The following is a 14,088-nucleotide window of genomic DNA, read 5'->3' on the forward strand; positions in this document are numbered from 1 at the left end:
CAAGTTCTACCCAGCGACCGGGCAGCATGGACCAGAGCAGTCCCGCCCTGCCGTGTCCCCATCTTCTCCCACACAGTCACACCCTTCTATCCCGAAAACAAAACCACACAAGAGAAAACCAAGCTGTTCACTGTTCACAACAGCCAAAAAAGTGGAAACAATCTAAATGTCCGTCAAGTAAAATGCTGTATGTCCAAATAACGGAATATTATTCAGCCACGAAAAGGAGTGAGGAACTGATACTTGCTACAACATGGATGAACCTTGAAGACATCGTGCTAAGTGAAAGAAGCCAGGAACAATAAGGCTGCATATTGTATGATTCCATTTATAAGAAATATTCAGAATAGGGAAAGCCCACAGAGACAGGCAGCAGATTAGTGGCTGCCAGGAGCTAGGGGGAGGGGAGCATGGGAAGTGATTATGGAGATTGTAATTATGGGGTTTCCTTTTGAGGGTGACGAAACTGTTCTAGAACTAGACAGTGGTGATGGCTGCATGACATTGGGAATGTACTAAATGTCACTCATGGTAAATTTTACACAATAAAAAAATGTAAACGACAACAAAAGACACGCTGCTGCTTTTCCTGGCCACTGTTTAATCTCTCTGCGTTCATTCACCACTAATATTTTCTAATACATGGTTCACATGACCTACCTCCATTTTCTCAGCCCTCATCTCATCCTTAAGCCCCTGAATTTGTATTTTTATCCCCAAAGACCTCCTCTTCCTCTACACATAAACAAAAGCATGGACAACTATTTACAAAGGTCTCTACAAATGTTTTAATACAATTTGCTCTTGGAAACTGTTAATAGCCTCCTCCTTGAAATAATATTTGCCCCTGGCTTCCACGTACGGCGTCTTCAGGACTCTTTTGGACCATCTTGACCTCGTGCTTCCTTTTCAAGCTGTCTAATGTGCCAGTGGGAACATTCCCCCAGGCCACCCTGGGCTCCCTGTCCTTTCCCGGTGCTTCGTCACCTCGCCTGGCATCACTCTAACCCTCGTTTCAGGACGCAGTTCTCCCACATACTGGGGTCCAACTGCCTTTCCTCAGTGGGTGGAGATGTGAGTTGGTAAACCCACACTCGACATTTTCAAACCAAGCCGGTTCTTTCATATCATAAGGAACACCATGGGAGTTTCCTATTGCTGCTACACGAATTATCAAATTAGTGGCTTAAAACCGCACAGATTTATCACTTTACGGTTCTGGTGATGAGAATCTAAAATGGGTCCGCCGGGCTGCATGCTTTCTAGAGGCTCTGGGGGAAGATCTGTTTCCTTGGCTTTTCCACCTTCTAGAGGCTGCCTGTCCCTGGCTCATGGGGCCACACTCCATCTTCAAAGCTATCAGCATCCTCTCTCCTCTCTGCCTGCCTGCCTGCCTCCCTCCCACAAAGACCCTTATAATTACACTGGCCCATCTGGATAATCCAGGATCAACTCCCACCGTAAAGATCCTCAGCTTAGTCACATCTGCAAAGTTCCTTTTGCCATGTTAGGAATATAATCACAGGTGCTGGGCGTCAGGAGGCAGACATCTTTAGGTGGGTGGTAGGGGGATTATTTGGTCTAGGACATACTCTGGTAGCCCTTTCTTTCCTACACGTTTCTAACAAGCAGGGACCTTTGCCCTCAATATTTCACAGGTCAGTTGCTGGCCTGGGGTGAACAACTCACAAAAAGTTCTCTCTCCATGAAACCGCAAATTAAGCCATTTTCTGGGATTCCTGATTCAAGGTTATTTAGAGCTCTGTGGGAGGGAAAAATCCATGGGTTTCCATTCATTTCCAAGAGAGGGAAAAGTACTAAGTCAGGGGCCAGCAAGGGAAGGAGACTTTGGAGAGCACGTAATAAAGAACATTCAGAAGATTTCTTGAGACACTGGATAGAAATACGCAGTAAACAGGGTGATACGCTCAAAATACTACTGAGTTCTTGGAGGCCTCGGACATCAGCCTGTTTCTAAACTGAGAAGCAGAGTCATCTGTCATTGTTTTGGGCCATTTGTATGTGAATTTCCTCCCCACCCAGTCTGTCTTATGCTCCTTTGATGCAGCCTATCACTACTCTTCATCCTTGTTCATTTTTTCACCCCGCCTACGTTAAAACGTGTGTGTAACCTGGCACAGACCTGTACAGACAGAGATGTAACCTGTAATTGGATCTTCTTATTGTAACTGAAGCGACACTGATGTTTTTGTCCTGCTGAAATGTGCAAGCACTAAAATCACTGGTGCCACGCAGCTAGGCTTCAACAGCAGGCATGTTATCCTCAGCCTCTCCAACACGCTGCTGGCCAGCTCTCCCACACCCTCTAGTGGCGGCCAGCCCTAGAACACTGCCAAGCGTGCAAGGACATCGTTCCAGCTGTCAGAGCCCAAGTGTCGATGCAGTCTTTACACAGGCTTTCAAATATACAGTATTCTGGCTTAGAAAACCATTCACTTTATGGGTTAGGCATTTGCCTTTTCCCTTTTTGTGATTGTTGTAAACTCAGAAACTCACAGAAGCAGTGGACAGTCTGGTAAAAAATGTCCCTAAGTCCGATGCAAAGACAAGCATATAAATCAATTGTGGTATAGTCACATGATGGAATACTATACAGCAACAAAAAAGAAGGAACCGCAGCTATACACAGCAACGTGGATTTATCTTTTTGTAAAAGTTTAATGGTAAGATATTAGTTCCAGAAGACTACATAAATATGGAGCCATTTTTAATAGACCTCAAAAGTGAAATTTTTGTTTAGGAATACATGTATATGTAATTTAAATACATATGTATACATACACATATTTATGTACATATATACACATATACACATATACATACACATATATTTATATATATACATATATACATATAAATACATATATTTATATGTGTATACAAACACACACACGTATTTTTTTTAAAGCAAAGGAACAAAGAACACAAATATCAGGACCGTGCTTGCTTTTAGCCTGGGAAGGCAGCAGGAGGAGGTAAGGGAGATGCAGGACCATCAACCCTGTGTGGGAGAAGGTTCATGATTATCTGTTTTATTATAATGACTACAACTTCTGTGTATGTTACATATATTCTTCAATATATAAAATACGATCATTAGAAGATAATTGAGGAACACGTGTAGGTAGGTAGGTTGGCTAGACTGACAGCTGACCGATGGACAACTGACAACCGATAGACAAGACTGGCTGGCTGACCTACAGAACCCAGGGATGCGGTGTTCAGAAGAGAACACACTGTCGTCCCAGGTTCATTCTTGTTTGAATTGCCCAAAGACTATAGTTTGGAGTATAAGGATAGAGACATAAATCTCACTCTGGAGGATACAAAGAGTTTCCAAATTTTACTTAGATAAGCTTTCTGGGGGCGTCTAAGTCATGAGGATATGCACGCAGGCCCTTCACCTGTACCTGTCACTGAGCCTCAGAAAGGAAGGGTTTAGGAACTTTTATCCCACCCCCTGAACACCACCTAACCTTGGAACTTCATCATTTTAATGTATTACTCAATAATACATTAGTCCTTTTTCTTTGCCCCAATCCTATGAAGCTCAGTATCAAGTGACACTTGGGCTGGTCAGGGCCCCCTTGTAATGCCTCTGATGCATTCCTGAGGCTCCCGCCCCTCCTCTGAGCCCCGCTGCTTCTCTGCACTTCGACCCTGACCTGTTTCCAAGGCCCGGGCCGTGCCATCTGCGTAACCAGAGCCCCATTTCCGGTCAGCAGCTCAGGAGCCGGAGCCCTTACGTGAACTGAATACCTGAAGCGGTGTGTCATCTCCCATGTCCAGAGTCCCAGGCCTCACCCTGACTGCTGGGATGCTCTCTCCTTTCACTGAGTATCTTTCGTCTCTCTTCATGTTAAAGGCTATGCATGTCCATTATAGAAGTAAAATGTATTAATAAAGATAAACAAAATCAAGAAAACAAAAACCATCTGTCTTCCCTTCGCAAGAGCTACCAGACATGTTCAACACATAACTGTAAGGTACTGTGCATTATACCTCCCTGCAATGCTTTAAATCTACAATTTTTTTACAAATGATACAGTTTCATATCTCATATCCCATTTTCATACTTTCACAATACGATCTTAATTAGCTACATAATATTCCATTTATTCTAGTTACTACAGTTGCATTAAAAAAAAAAAAACTTACTAGTATAAAACAAAAATCACTGTGCCCCAGGGCCTTTGCACTTGCTGTTCCCTCTGACTAGAAACTCTTCAACCAGACATGATTCACAACTTCACCTCCTTCAAGTCTTAGCTCAAAACTCTTCTTCAGTGAGGGCTTTCCTGAGCACTTTAATACAACTTGACCCTCACCTCCCACCCTCACACTCCCTGATCCCCTCTCCTGCTTCAGTTTCCCTTAAACGTCGTTCACCATCTAACATTATATATTGTAGTAACTTATTTTCTGGCTCACTCACTACAATGTGACCTCCAGGAGGACAGAGCTGTTGCTTTTTGTTTAATTCTACTAATGCCTAGAAGTACTGGCCATAAAGGCACGCAATAAATATTTCTTGAAACGATGAATGAACAAAATCAGATATAATTTTACAAAAAGACTGGAAAAAATAAAATCGAAAGTGAGTTTAATTTCTGGGTGATGGGTTTATAAGGTTTGAGTGTTCTTTTTTATAATAAGTTCCCTATATTTTCAGTTTTCTAAATTAGCATGTATTACTTTCAAAATCAAGAAAAAAGTTATGTTTTAAATGCTATTAGGCAAATATGACTATAAATATTGTTTAGGAACAATAGAGAGAGAGAGAGAAAGAGAAAGAGACAGAAAGACAGACGGACAGAGGACAAAAAGTTTCAAATACCTGTGAAGTCTTAATTTATGTTCAAATAATCACAGCATAGGCCAGGGAAAGTTAAGAGAAATATTAACTACTAACCATTCTTCCTTCTTGGTAACTTAAGTTTATTGAAGCAAGAATGCTACTAGGTAACAATTAGTCTAGCTTAATTACTTGATATATTTATAAGTGAACTACATTCTCAAATCCTTAATAATGCAGGATCCAGTACCTAATCAAACCTAATAAGCAAGGAGCCTAAGAGAATCTGAAAACACAGATTAAATGATCAAAGCTGGAATTTTTGTTTCTTATGAAGTGGCTGTAGACAGCCATGGTGAAGCCATAGAAAACAGTGACGTACACACATCTTTAATTAAGCAAAGATGAAACAGAGCTAAAATAATGGGGGGAAAAGCTGACTGGACTCGTTATTGAATCAGATTATGGAATTACATTAACTTTAAGAAATGTCCCAAATTATCAAAACCGAAAATTATAAACTATAATAAAATATAATATTGAGTGCATTTTACTTAGGAGCCCTGAGTATTAAGTCAGGGGCTGCTGCTCCCAGATTCACTGAGAGCCTGACTCTGGTTCCCTGCCCACGTTTTGACTTGATAAATCTGCCTGAATATAAGGAGAACACGTTACTCATGAAATGAATGTACAGCCAGGAACAGGTCTAACAATTTGTCTCCCTTGTCAATGAAGCCAGTGGGCTATGAAATGTACTTCCTGTTTCATCTTCTTTCTTTATTTTCTTGAGGTATAGTCGATGTACAATATTATATAAGTTACGGGGGTACGACATAGTGATTCACAGTGTTTTAAAGTTATACTCCACTTATAGTTATTAGAAAATATTGGCTATATTCCCTGCGTTGTACAATATATCCTTGTAGCTTATTTATTTTATACACAATAATTTGTACTTCCTGTTTCATTTTATTTTTAATGCCTAAGAAATAGATCAGTTGCTGTTGTGAAGATGCCCGTCGGTTTCAGGGAGGGCTTTTAGCTTGAGGGGCTCCTGAGAGGAAAAAACAGCCCTTAAAGTTCTAGCATGAGGCATTTTTAGGAAGTCAACACTTTTTATGTAGAGACCCCACTGATGGTGAAGAGATAAGAAGCAGAATTGTCCCCTTTGGCCTCAAACAGCTTTCAAAACGGCTTGTAGTCCTTTGTTCCGCACTTGTCTTCAACTGGTCTGATTGTCAAAGTACAACTTTTAAAAATGAACACAACAGATTGGAATCTGGGTGAAGAATTCGAAGCCACATCGCAGCCGTGCTGCCTAAGAGCTCACCATCTCTCAGTTGCTGAATGGGTCCGTTCTTTCCGGAGAGAGAGGAATAAAAGGGCTTCAACTCTCCATTGTGCGATATATGACTACAGAATTGTGCTCAATTATTATTTTTGAAAAAAGGAATAAAAGGCCTATTCGGATTTTTATGTTGGCAGGGTAGAGACTTTCAAAGTGGTGCTTTGCCCCCAGGCTGGCCCAGGCATCTCCAGCCAAAGACTCCCCAAGCCCAGATATGCTTGTGTTAAAATCCAGCATCTTCTGAATTTAAGTGAATTTTTTTTTTTCCGAGGAAAAGAATTTTTCATTTAATCCAATCAAATGTATCCTTCATAGCAAGACTTTCTTTTAAAAGTCACGGAGATGTGGCTCCCTAACCGCAGTTCTGGCCGAAGTTAAAGAATAAAGCTTCCAAAATGGTACGCCTTCTTAGAAAGGTTCCAAAATACAAGTTACAAGGTGACTTTAGACACTTTAGAAAAGACTAAAACTGTAGAATCTAGTAGTTTCGATGCGTGAGTCAGATTTACTGCTGTGCCTAATAGCGAAGAAAGAAAGAAAACTTTTTAAGCTGCCATGTGACTACTTAATGCTTTTGACTTGGTGATTCATCCTGTCTGTGGAATTCTGATGAGTGATGACGATTCATAAATACAGAATACGCAGTGTTCATACTAAATCCTATTCCTCAGAGGAGACAAGTCAGCAAATGCTAGACGACGTCTCACCTTTACCGGAAGCATGTGCTGCGCTCAAGGATTTAATCAATTAGACGGCTCTTACCTACATGCTCCGATTGGTTCTGGGCCTAGGAGCTGGGGCAAGCTGGGGGCTGGGCTTTACAACCAACAATTCCTGGCTCCTTTTCTCCAGAAAAAAATAGAAATGGTTAGAACACTTTGGCAATTATCTGGAAGCTGACAAGACAAAAGGGCATTTCATCTCACCAAGCAGGGCCACAGAACTGCTTCTCTTAAGAGCAGGTGAGAGAGAGAGCGAGAGAGCTCAGAGGAGTCGTCCCAGGATTTGACCAAGCTGCAGGCAAAAAGCCCACAACTCCTGCTGACTCCTGCTGGCTCTAGACAGACTGCGTCTGTTAATTCTCTGCTGTGCCCACCCCAAGAGTCAGCTCAAGGCAAGGCAAAGTAGATCTGATGCCCGTGTTACATTCTCGGAAAGCCACTCCCCACTTCCTGTGAAAGACACCGGCTGAGGCATCGGGATTCTGGCGATGTCTGTTATTAAATCCCAGAGTTCTCAGCCATAATTTCCAAAACCTGTAGTGTTGATGAAAGAAGTGTATTTTCTGTAAATTGACACTGAACAGTAAAACAGAATTTACGACGAGAAGAGCTCCTTCATCTGGATTATAATGTACAAAACTATTAAAGAATTAGGGAAAGAAATTTTGAATGATCGATATATACGTTAAGTAAAAGTACTTTCTTCTAATTTATACTTCCTTAGAAAAACCAGGCCAAACTGAAACCAATTTTTTGTTTTTAAATGTAATGGGCACAATTTCTCCTTTGTTAACAGAGGCTATTATTCAGTCAGCGGCCACAGTCACACGAGAATTAAGAGCCATGATACCCCGGGTCAGGTTTCATCCCAAGACTAGGAACGAGCCATAGAAGATGTTAATTTGGTTCAGTTGACAGACTGCTCCGTATAAATCCTGTTCATATTGCAGAGTTGGGGCTTACCGTTTAGTAAAGAAAAAGGTCAAGCACCGGTCCTTCTTAGGACTCACACACTGAGAATCACATTTGCACAAAATGAACTTTCCACGTACAAAAACTGATATGTGAATGGCATCTGATTAAAAATGATCCAATTTTTATTGTTGAAGACATCAGAAATTTGATGCTGGCTTTACTGTTATTTACTAGTTAGGTATAACACGTTATACTTGTGAATACCCTTCTTGTACATAGACATCACCATCTTCCTGCTAAATTTTGGAGGAAATGCTTTAAGCTTAGCTGACAAAAGCAACTTTTCCCAGAGTCTGTGAAATAAGCCATTAGGATTACAGGAAGGAAAAAATTACTTTCCTTTCCAGTGTTTACTGAGATATAATTGACACATAACCTTGTGTAAGTTTAAGGTGTGCAGTATGATGATCTGATAGACGTGCATATTGTGAAATGATTACCACACTGGATAGTTTACACATCCCTCACCTCACATCGCTACCATTTTGTCATTGTGGTGGTGAGAACATTTCGGATCTACTGTCTTAGCAACTTTAAAGTACACGATATGGTGTTGTTAGCTAGAGTCACTATGCGGCACATTAGTTTCCCAGAACCCATCCATCTTATAACTGGAGGTTGGTACCCTTTGACCAACACCTCCTCACTTGCACCCCCAGCCCTGGCAACTACCAATCTGCTGTTTCTTTATGAGCAACTTTTTTAGATTCCACATAAAAGGGAGATCACACAGTATTTGTCTTTCTCTGTCTGACTTATTTCACTTAACATACGCCTTCCAGGTTCATCCATGTTGTAGAATTTCCTTCTTTTTTGAATGGCTGAGTAACATTCCATTGTGTATATATACCAGTTTTCTTTACCAATTCATCCACTGGCGGACGCTGAGTTGTTTCCGTGTCTTGGCTATTGTGAACAGTGCTGCAGTGAATATGGGGGAGGTGTGTGCAGACATCTCTTCAGGACAGTGATTTCATTCCCTTTGGATCTAGACCCAGGAGTGGAATTCCTGGACCATCTGAATGTTTTATTTTTAGTTTTTTGAGCAACCTCTATACTGTTTTCCATAGCGGCTGCACCAATTTACATTCCTGCCAACAGTTCACAGAGTTCCCTTTTCAAGGAGCTCCTCTTTCACGGAAAAGCTCTACAATGGCATAATGAAGGCAGAGTGGTCCATGATTTCATCCACCTTTTGAACAGTGAATTTCATGGCCCTTAAACAAGCCCTACAGAGAAAAGGCCTGGTTCATTCTGAGCCTGAGCGCAAACCACTAGCGCAATGCTGGGAAGAGGAACAATTAAGCCTGGCTGACAGACCTGCACCCCCAGCTGTGCAGGCTGTGATGGGGGGTGGGGAGAAGGAAGAGGGGGAGAAATGCTCATCTCTTTTTTTCCTTTTTTAAATTTTTAAAAATAGATTTTATTATTTTAAAGCAGTTTTAGGTTCCCAGCAAAATCAAACAGAGGGCACAGAGATTTTTCATATACCCTCTGCCCCCATACACACACAGCCTCCTCCCTAATCAGTGTTCCCCACCAGAGTGCTGCATTTGTTACAACTGATGAACCTACACTGACACGTCATAATCACCCCAAATCCAGAGTTTACATTAGGGGTCACACTTGGCATTGTACATTCTATGGGTCTGGACAAAAGTGTAATGACCTGTATCTACCATTATAGTAACATACAGACTATTTTCACTGCTCGAAAAATCCTCTGTTCTCTGCCTATTCATGCCTCCCATCCTCGAGAGCCCCTGGCAACCACTGATCTTGTTACAGTTTCCATAATTTTGCCTTTTCCAGAATGTCTTATAGTTAGAATCATATTGTATGCAGCCTTTTCAGACTGGCTTCTTTTGCTTAGTAATATGATTAAGGTTTCTCCGTGTCTTTTCATGGCTTGATAGCTCATTTCTTTTTCATGCTGATTAATATCCTATTGTCTGGATGTACCACAGTTTAGTTATCCATTCACTTACTGAAGGACATCTTGGTGGCTTCCAAGTTTCGGCATTATGAATACAGCTGCTATAAACATCTGTGTGTTGTTTTTTTGTGTAGACCCAAGTTTTCATTCCTTTGAGTCAATACCAAAGAGTATGACTGCCAGACTGTATGATAAGAATATATTTGGTTTTGTAAGAAACCACCAAACTGTCTTCTAAAGTGGCTGTACCATTTTGCATTCCCACCAGTAATTAAGGAGAATTTCCGTATATTAGAAAAGAAGAAACATCTAGTTTCCTAAGGTGGAAAGTGTTTGCGCTGATGTTAACTCTTTTGCTGTACGCCTAGGGTTTACCCACTTGGCAAGGTACTGTAGTTGAGTTCATATTTTATCATTTTTAGGATTTAGAAATGTTGATTTCTAACTACCGCCAAATGAGGGCGAGATTTCTGAGCTCAGCACCTGAGACCTTGTAAGTGGAAAGATTCTAATCCCACCTGCCTCACATGAGCAAAACAGCACCTCCTTCTGCCTGCAAAGACCCTCCTATCCAGCACCGTCTTTTATTCTTCAAATAAGGCGGTTTTGAATTTTTCAATGTTAAAAACACGGCACTAGCAAGTACCAGATGCCAAGAGTCACTGTAAATAACAAACCAAATCATCGTCAAAGAAATCAGAGGAAAACATATTTTAATTTCACATCTCCAGCGTGAACAACAGAAATCAGAATGAAATTACACAATGGAAAGTGCAGCGAAAAAAATTGGGGAAGTATCCTTTCTAGTGTGAATTAAATCACTTTGAAAGAGGCACTGGCCAAACAACAAGGTAAATGGATAACAGTATGAAAGGAACACTAATCCCCTCAAATCACATCATAGACTTTTTAGGGCTGGAAGAGATATTCAAGATGATTCTCTCTCACCTCTTCATTCAGCAGATAAGAAAACTGAGGCCAAGAGATAAGTGAACTTGGCAAGATCACTAGCTGCAGGGTTGGGACCAGGATGGAAAACTAGCTGCATCTGAATATCCATCTGGGTGATCCTGAAGTAAATGAGACCCTCCCTAAGAAAAGGCTATTTCCATGATCATGGCTTCTCTGGGGGCACATAGGCAGCTCCCCAAACGAGTGGAATATTATAAATCTTAAAAAAGCCGCATTATAAGGAGCTACTCACTCCCTGACCAAACCCAACACTGGCAAAGTGAGAGCCTTGGTCCTGCTGTGCTCACTAATAGCTAATATTTTTTCCAGATCCTTATCAAACATCCCAATAATTTCTATGTTAAGAGGAAGTGCACAGTGGGAATTCTCCCAGGCAACTTATGACTACTTCAGAAGGGCTGTGGACAGCAAGGGCTTCAGCAAAGCCCTTGGCAGGTCAAACTGAGTATCAGTAAATCTGAAAGAGTATTGCTTCGAAGAGCTTTTGAAATTTCTTTGAAATTACACTAACTCACTTGGTCAGATCTTCTTCCTCCAACCAGAATTAGGGAGCATGCTCAATTTCTTCACCTGACAAATGGGGAAACACCTGCAGAGAAAGCTTAAGTCACTTATCCAAGGAGGCCCAGTGTGTCTGCAGGGGCAGGACGGAAGCCAGGAGCTGGCCTGCCAGGCCAGGGGTGGGTCTGTGCCTAGAGGATCAGGTTTCCCTTCTTATAGCCAATATCTCCCTCTGCTGAGTCTTTGGCAAGTTTACATTCTGCCCATGAAAATCTGGGCTCCAAAATGAAGGAACAAGCACGCAGAAGTAGACTGCTCATAAAATTAGCCTTTACACCTGAAGTAAGCATTATTTTCATGAGCACAGCCTCTAAGAGCACATTATAGGGGCTTCCCTGGTGGCGCAGTAGTAAAGAATCTGCCTACCAATGCAGGGGACACGGGTTCGAGCCCTGGTCCGGGAAGATCCCACAGGCCGCGGAGCAACTAAGCCCGTGCGCCACAACTACTGAGCCCGTGTGCCACAACTGCTGAAGCCCACGTGCCTAGAGCCCGTGCTCTGCAACGAGAAGCCACCACAATGAGAAGCCTGCGCACCGGAACGAAGAGTAGCCCCCGCTCGCCGCAACTAGAGAAAGACCACGCACGGCAGCGAAGACCCAACGCAGCCAAAAATAAATAAACAAAATAAATAAATGTATTTTAAAAAAAGAGTACATTATATACCAGGTTATGGTTTTTTGCATGGATTTTTAAAGACATTACTTTGTTTCCTTTGTGAGCCTTCACCGCATGTTGCCCACTTTGATGTTAGTCGAGCGTCGAACCATCCCTCTTTCAGTCATACAAGGGTATTCTTAAGGCAGAATTTAAACAAATAAATAACTACAAAATTTCACTTTACTGGAATACTGACCCTTACATTTTCTTCACTTTTCCACTTCTCATATGCACAGCTGGTGATGTGAATTCTGATCCTCTCGTCACCTGCCCCACCTCTTTTCTCTTCCAGGTGAGAAGAGAGCCTTTACTTCAGGATGGGGGATGGCAAATGAAAAGGGGACTCATTTGCCTGTGGCCGCACAAGGAACCCAGAGCCCTGCGGACGTTTGCTGCACCCTCCCACCTACAAGCCTCTCACCCCTACTCTTCGTCTCCTCACCCCAGGGTTCTCGGAGCCCGGCCTTCGGGAATGTTCCTGCAGAGTTCCGGGACTTGGGGCTGCCCTTCTCTTCCCCCACTACAGCACGCTGCTCAGGCTCCAAAATGAGGTCTGAGAGGAAATCCCCAAGGAAAACACCCCCATCTTCCCCCGCCCCCATCCTCACACATTACGACTCTTACGCGTGCACACGGCCCAATATTACAGCAAGACATGAACCATTTCCTAGAACGAGTCCTGATTTTATCCTCGCCCTCACTTCGACTGTATTTTTCTTTATGTTCCCACTCTTGCAGATTACTATGATCAATCCTGTCACTAAACTATGGTTTCAGAGATGCATCTTGGCGGCCTGGTCACCTCTCCCACCTGCCCTCCGTTAGCCATAACATGAAAAGGATGTTCCCTACCTTTCACTGAAGCTTCTCCACAACTGTGCACCTGCAATAGGAGAAGTAAATGTGAAATGTTAATGGAGGTATTTTCCTCTTGAGGCATTTCTCAACTTAGAAATATTCTGAGCTGTTTAAAATGGACCGCTTGGATCTTAAAAAACTCTAGAAACGATCAGTTCATACAGCGTATACTTCTGCTACCATAACTCATTCAGGCAAGTTGTCCACAAATATCCATTGAGATTCTACTATATGCAAAACACTTGGATAGGAAGCATGGAAGACGGAGCACCATATAACACATGGTCCTGCCTCAGGGACTGTACCGTCCAATGGGGCAGACCGAACCCGCACTCAAGCAAATCTGAACCGAGGTAGGTGGTGTAGGAACTCTACAAGAAACATAAGCCGTGGGAGTTCAGGGAGGAGAGAAAATGTGGCTGGTCAAGAAAGCAGCAATAACGGAGGTGGTATTTGAGGGGAACTCTGAAATGGTACTGACAAAGGAGAACTGAAACAACTGCTATTTGAGAAAGGAGATTTTTATCTATTCATTCTTTAGGTGTTTTGAGCTTATATCTATGCTCAAAGGAAATCAACGTTTATATATACACACACACATACACCTAGATCCCATCTGCTTTCTTAATTCTCCAATGACTTTCTTCCCTGGACTCTGCCTTGACACTATACTCCCCGCTACCAGCTTTAATGAAGTTCAAGAAAAGAAACGGCCAAGAGGTGGTTTCTGCTTTTTCCATCGAACAAATGCCAAAGATGTTGTCCCTTTTGTTCTTCAGCGTCCCCTAGTAAAGATGCGTGTGATAAATTCTTCTTAAAATTCAGCCACAGGAAAAAGTTTCTCCAAACTGCTTGCATCCTTTTATCAGATTATTAGAACTGTGCAAGTGACCTGCTTTTGCTTTCTGCCTAGATGAACAGACAGAGAAGATGCAGTGTATACATATATTACAATGAAATACTATTCGGCCATAAAAAAAGAATGAAATCTTGTCATCTGTGGCAACATGGGTGGACCTGAGGGTATTAGGCTAAGTGAAATAAGTCAGACAGAGAAAAACAAATACTGTATGATTTCACTTATATGTGGAATCTAAAAAAGCAAGTGAAGGAACAAAACAGAAACAGACTCATAGATACAGAGAACAAACTGATAGTTGCCAGAGGGGAGGGGGTGGGGAGATAGACAAAAACAGGTGAAGGGGATTAAGAGGTATGAACTCCCAGCTATCAAATAAAT

The 14,088-nt window shown here is 42.1% G+C and overlaps 1 protein-coding gene across 2 annotated transcripts in view; it reads right to left on the reverse strand.

Annotated features, from left to right (window-relative positions):
- The window catches only part of RETREG1 (reticulophagy regulator 1), a gene marked incomplete at its 5' end in the record, with an annotated part of 125,186 nt that overhangs the window by 73,664 nt on the left and 37,434 nt on the right, over positions 1-14,088 (reverse strand). Inside the window, 2 exons of one of the 2 annotated variants that reach the window (XM_082650248.1) lie at positions 12,193-12,300; positions 12,843-12,873. In XM_082650248.1, coding sequence (XP_082506374.1) covers positions 12,193-12,300; positions 12,843-12,873 — 139 coding nt within the window. The remainder of the gene's footprint in view (positions 1-12,192; positions 12,301-12,842; positions 12,874-14,088) is intronic. The other variant, XM_082650249.1, reaches the window with a different exon arrangement.

The sequence above is a fragment of the Grampus griseus genome (assembly GCF_964374135.1).
Source record: "Grampus griseus genome assembly, chromosome: 3".
NCBI classification, from domain to species: Eukaryota; Metazoa; Chordata; class Mammalia; order Artiodactyla; family Delphinidae; genus Grampus; species Grampus griseus.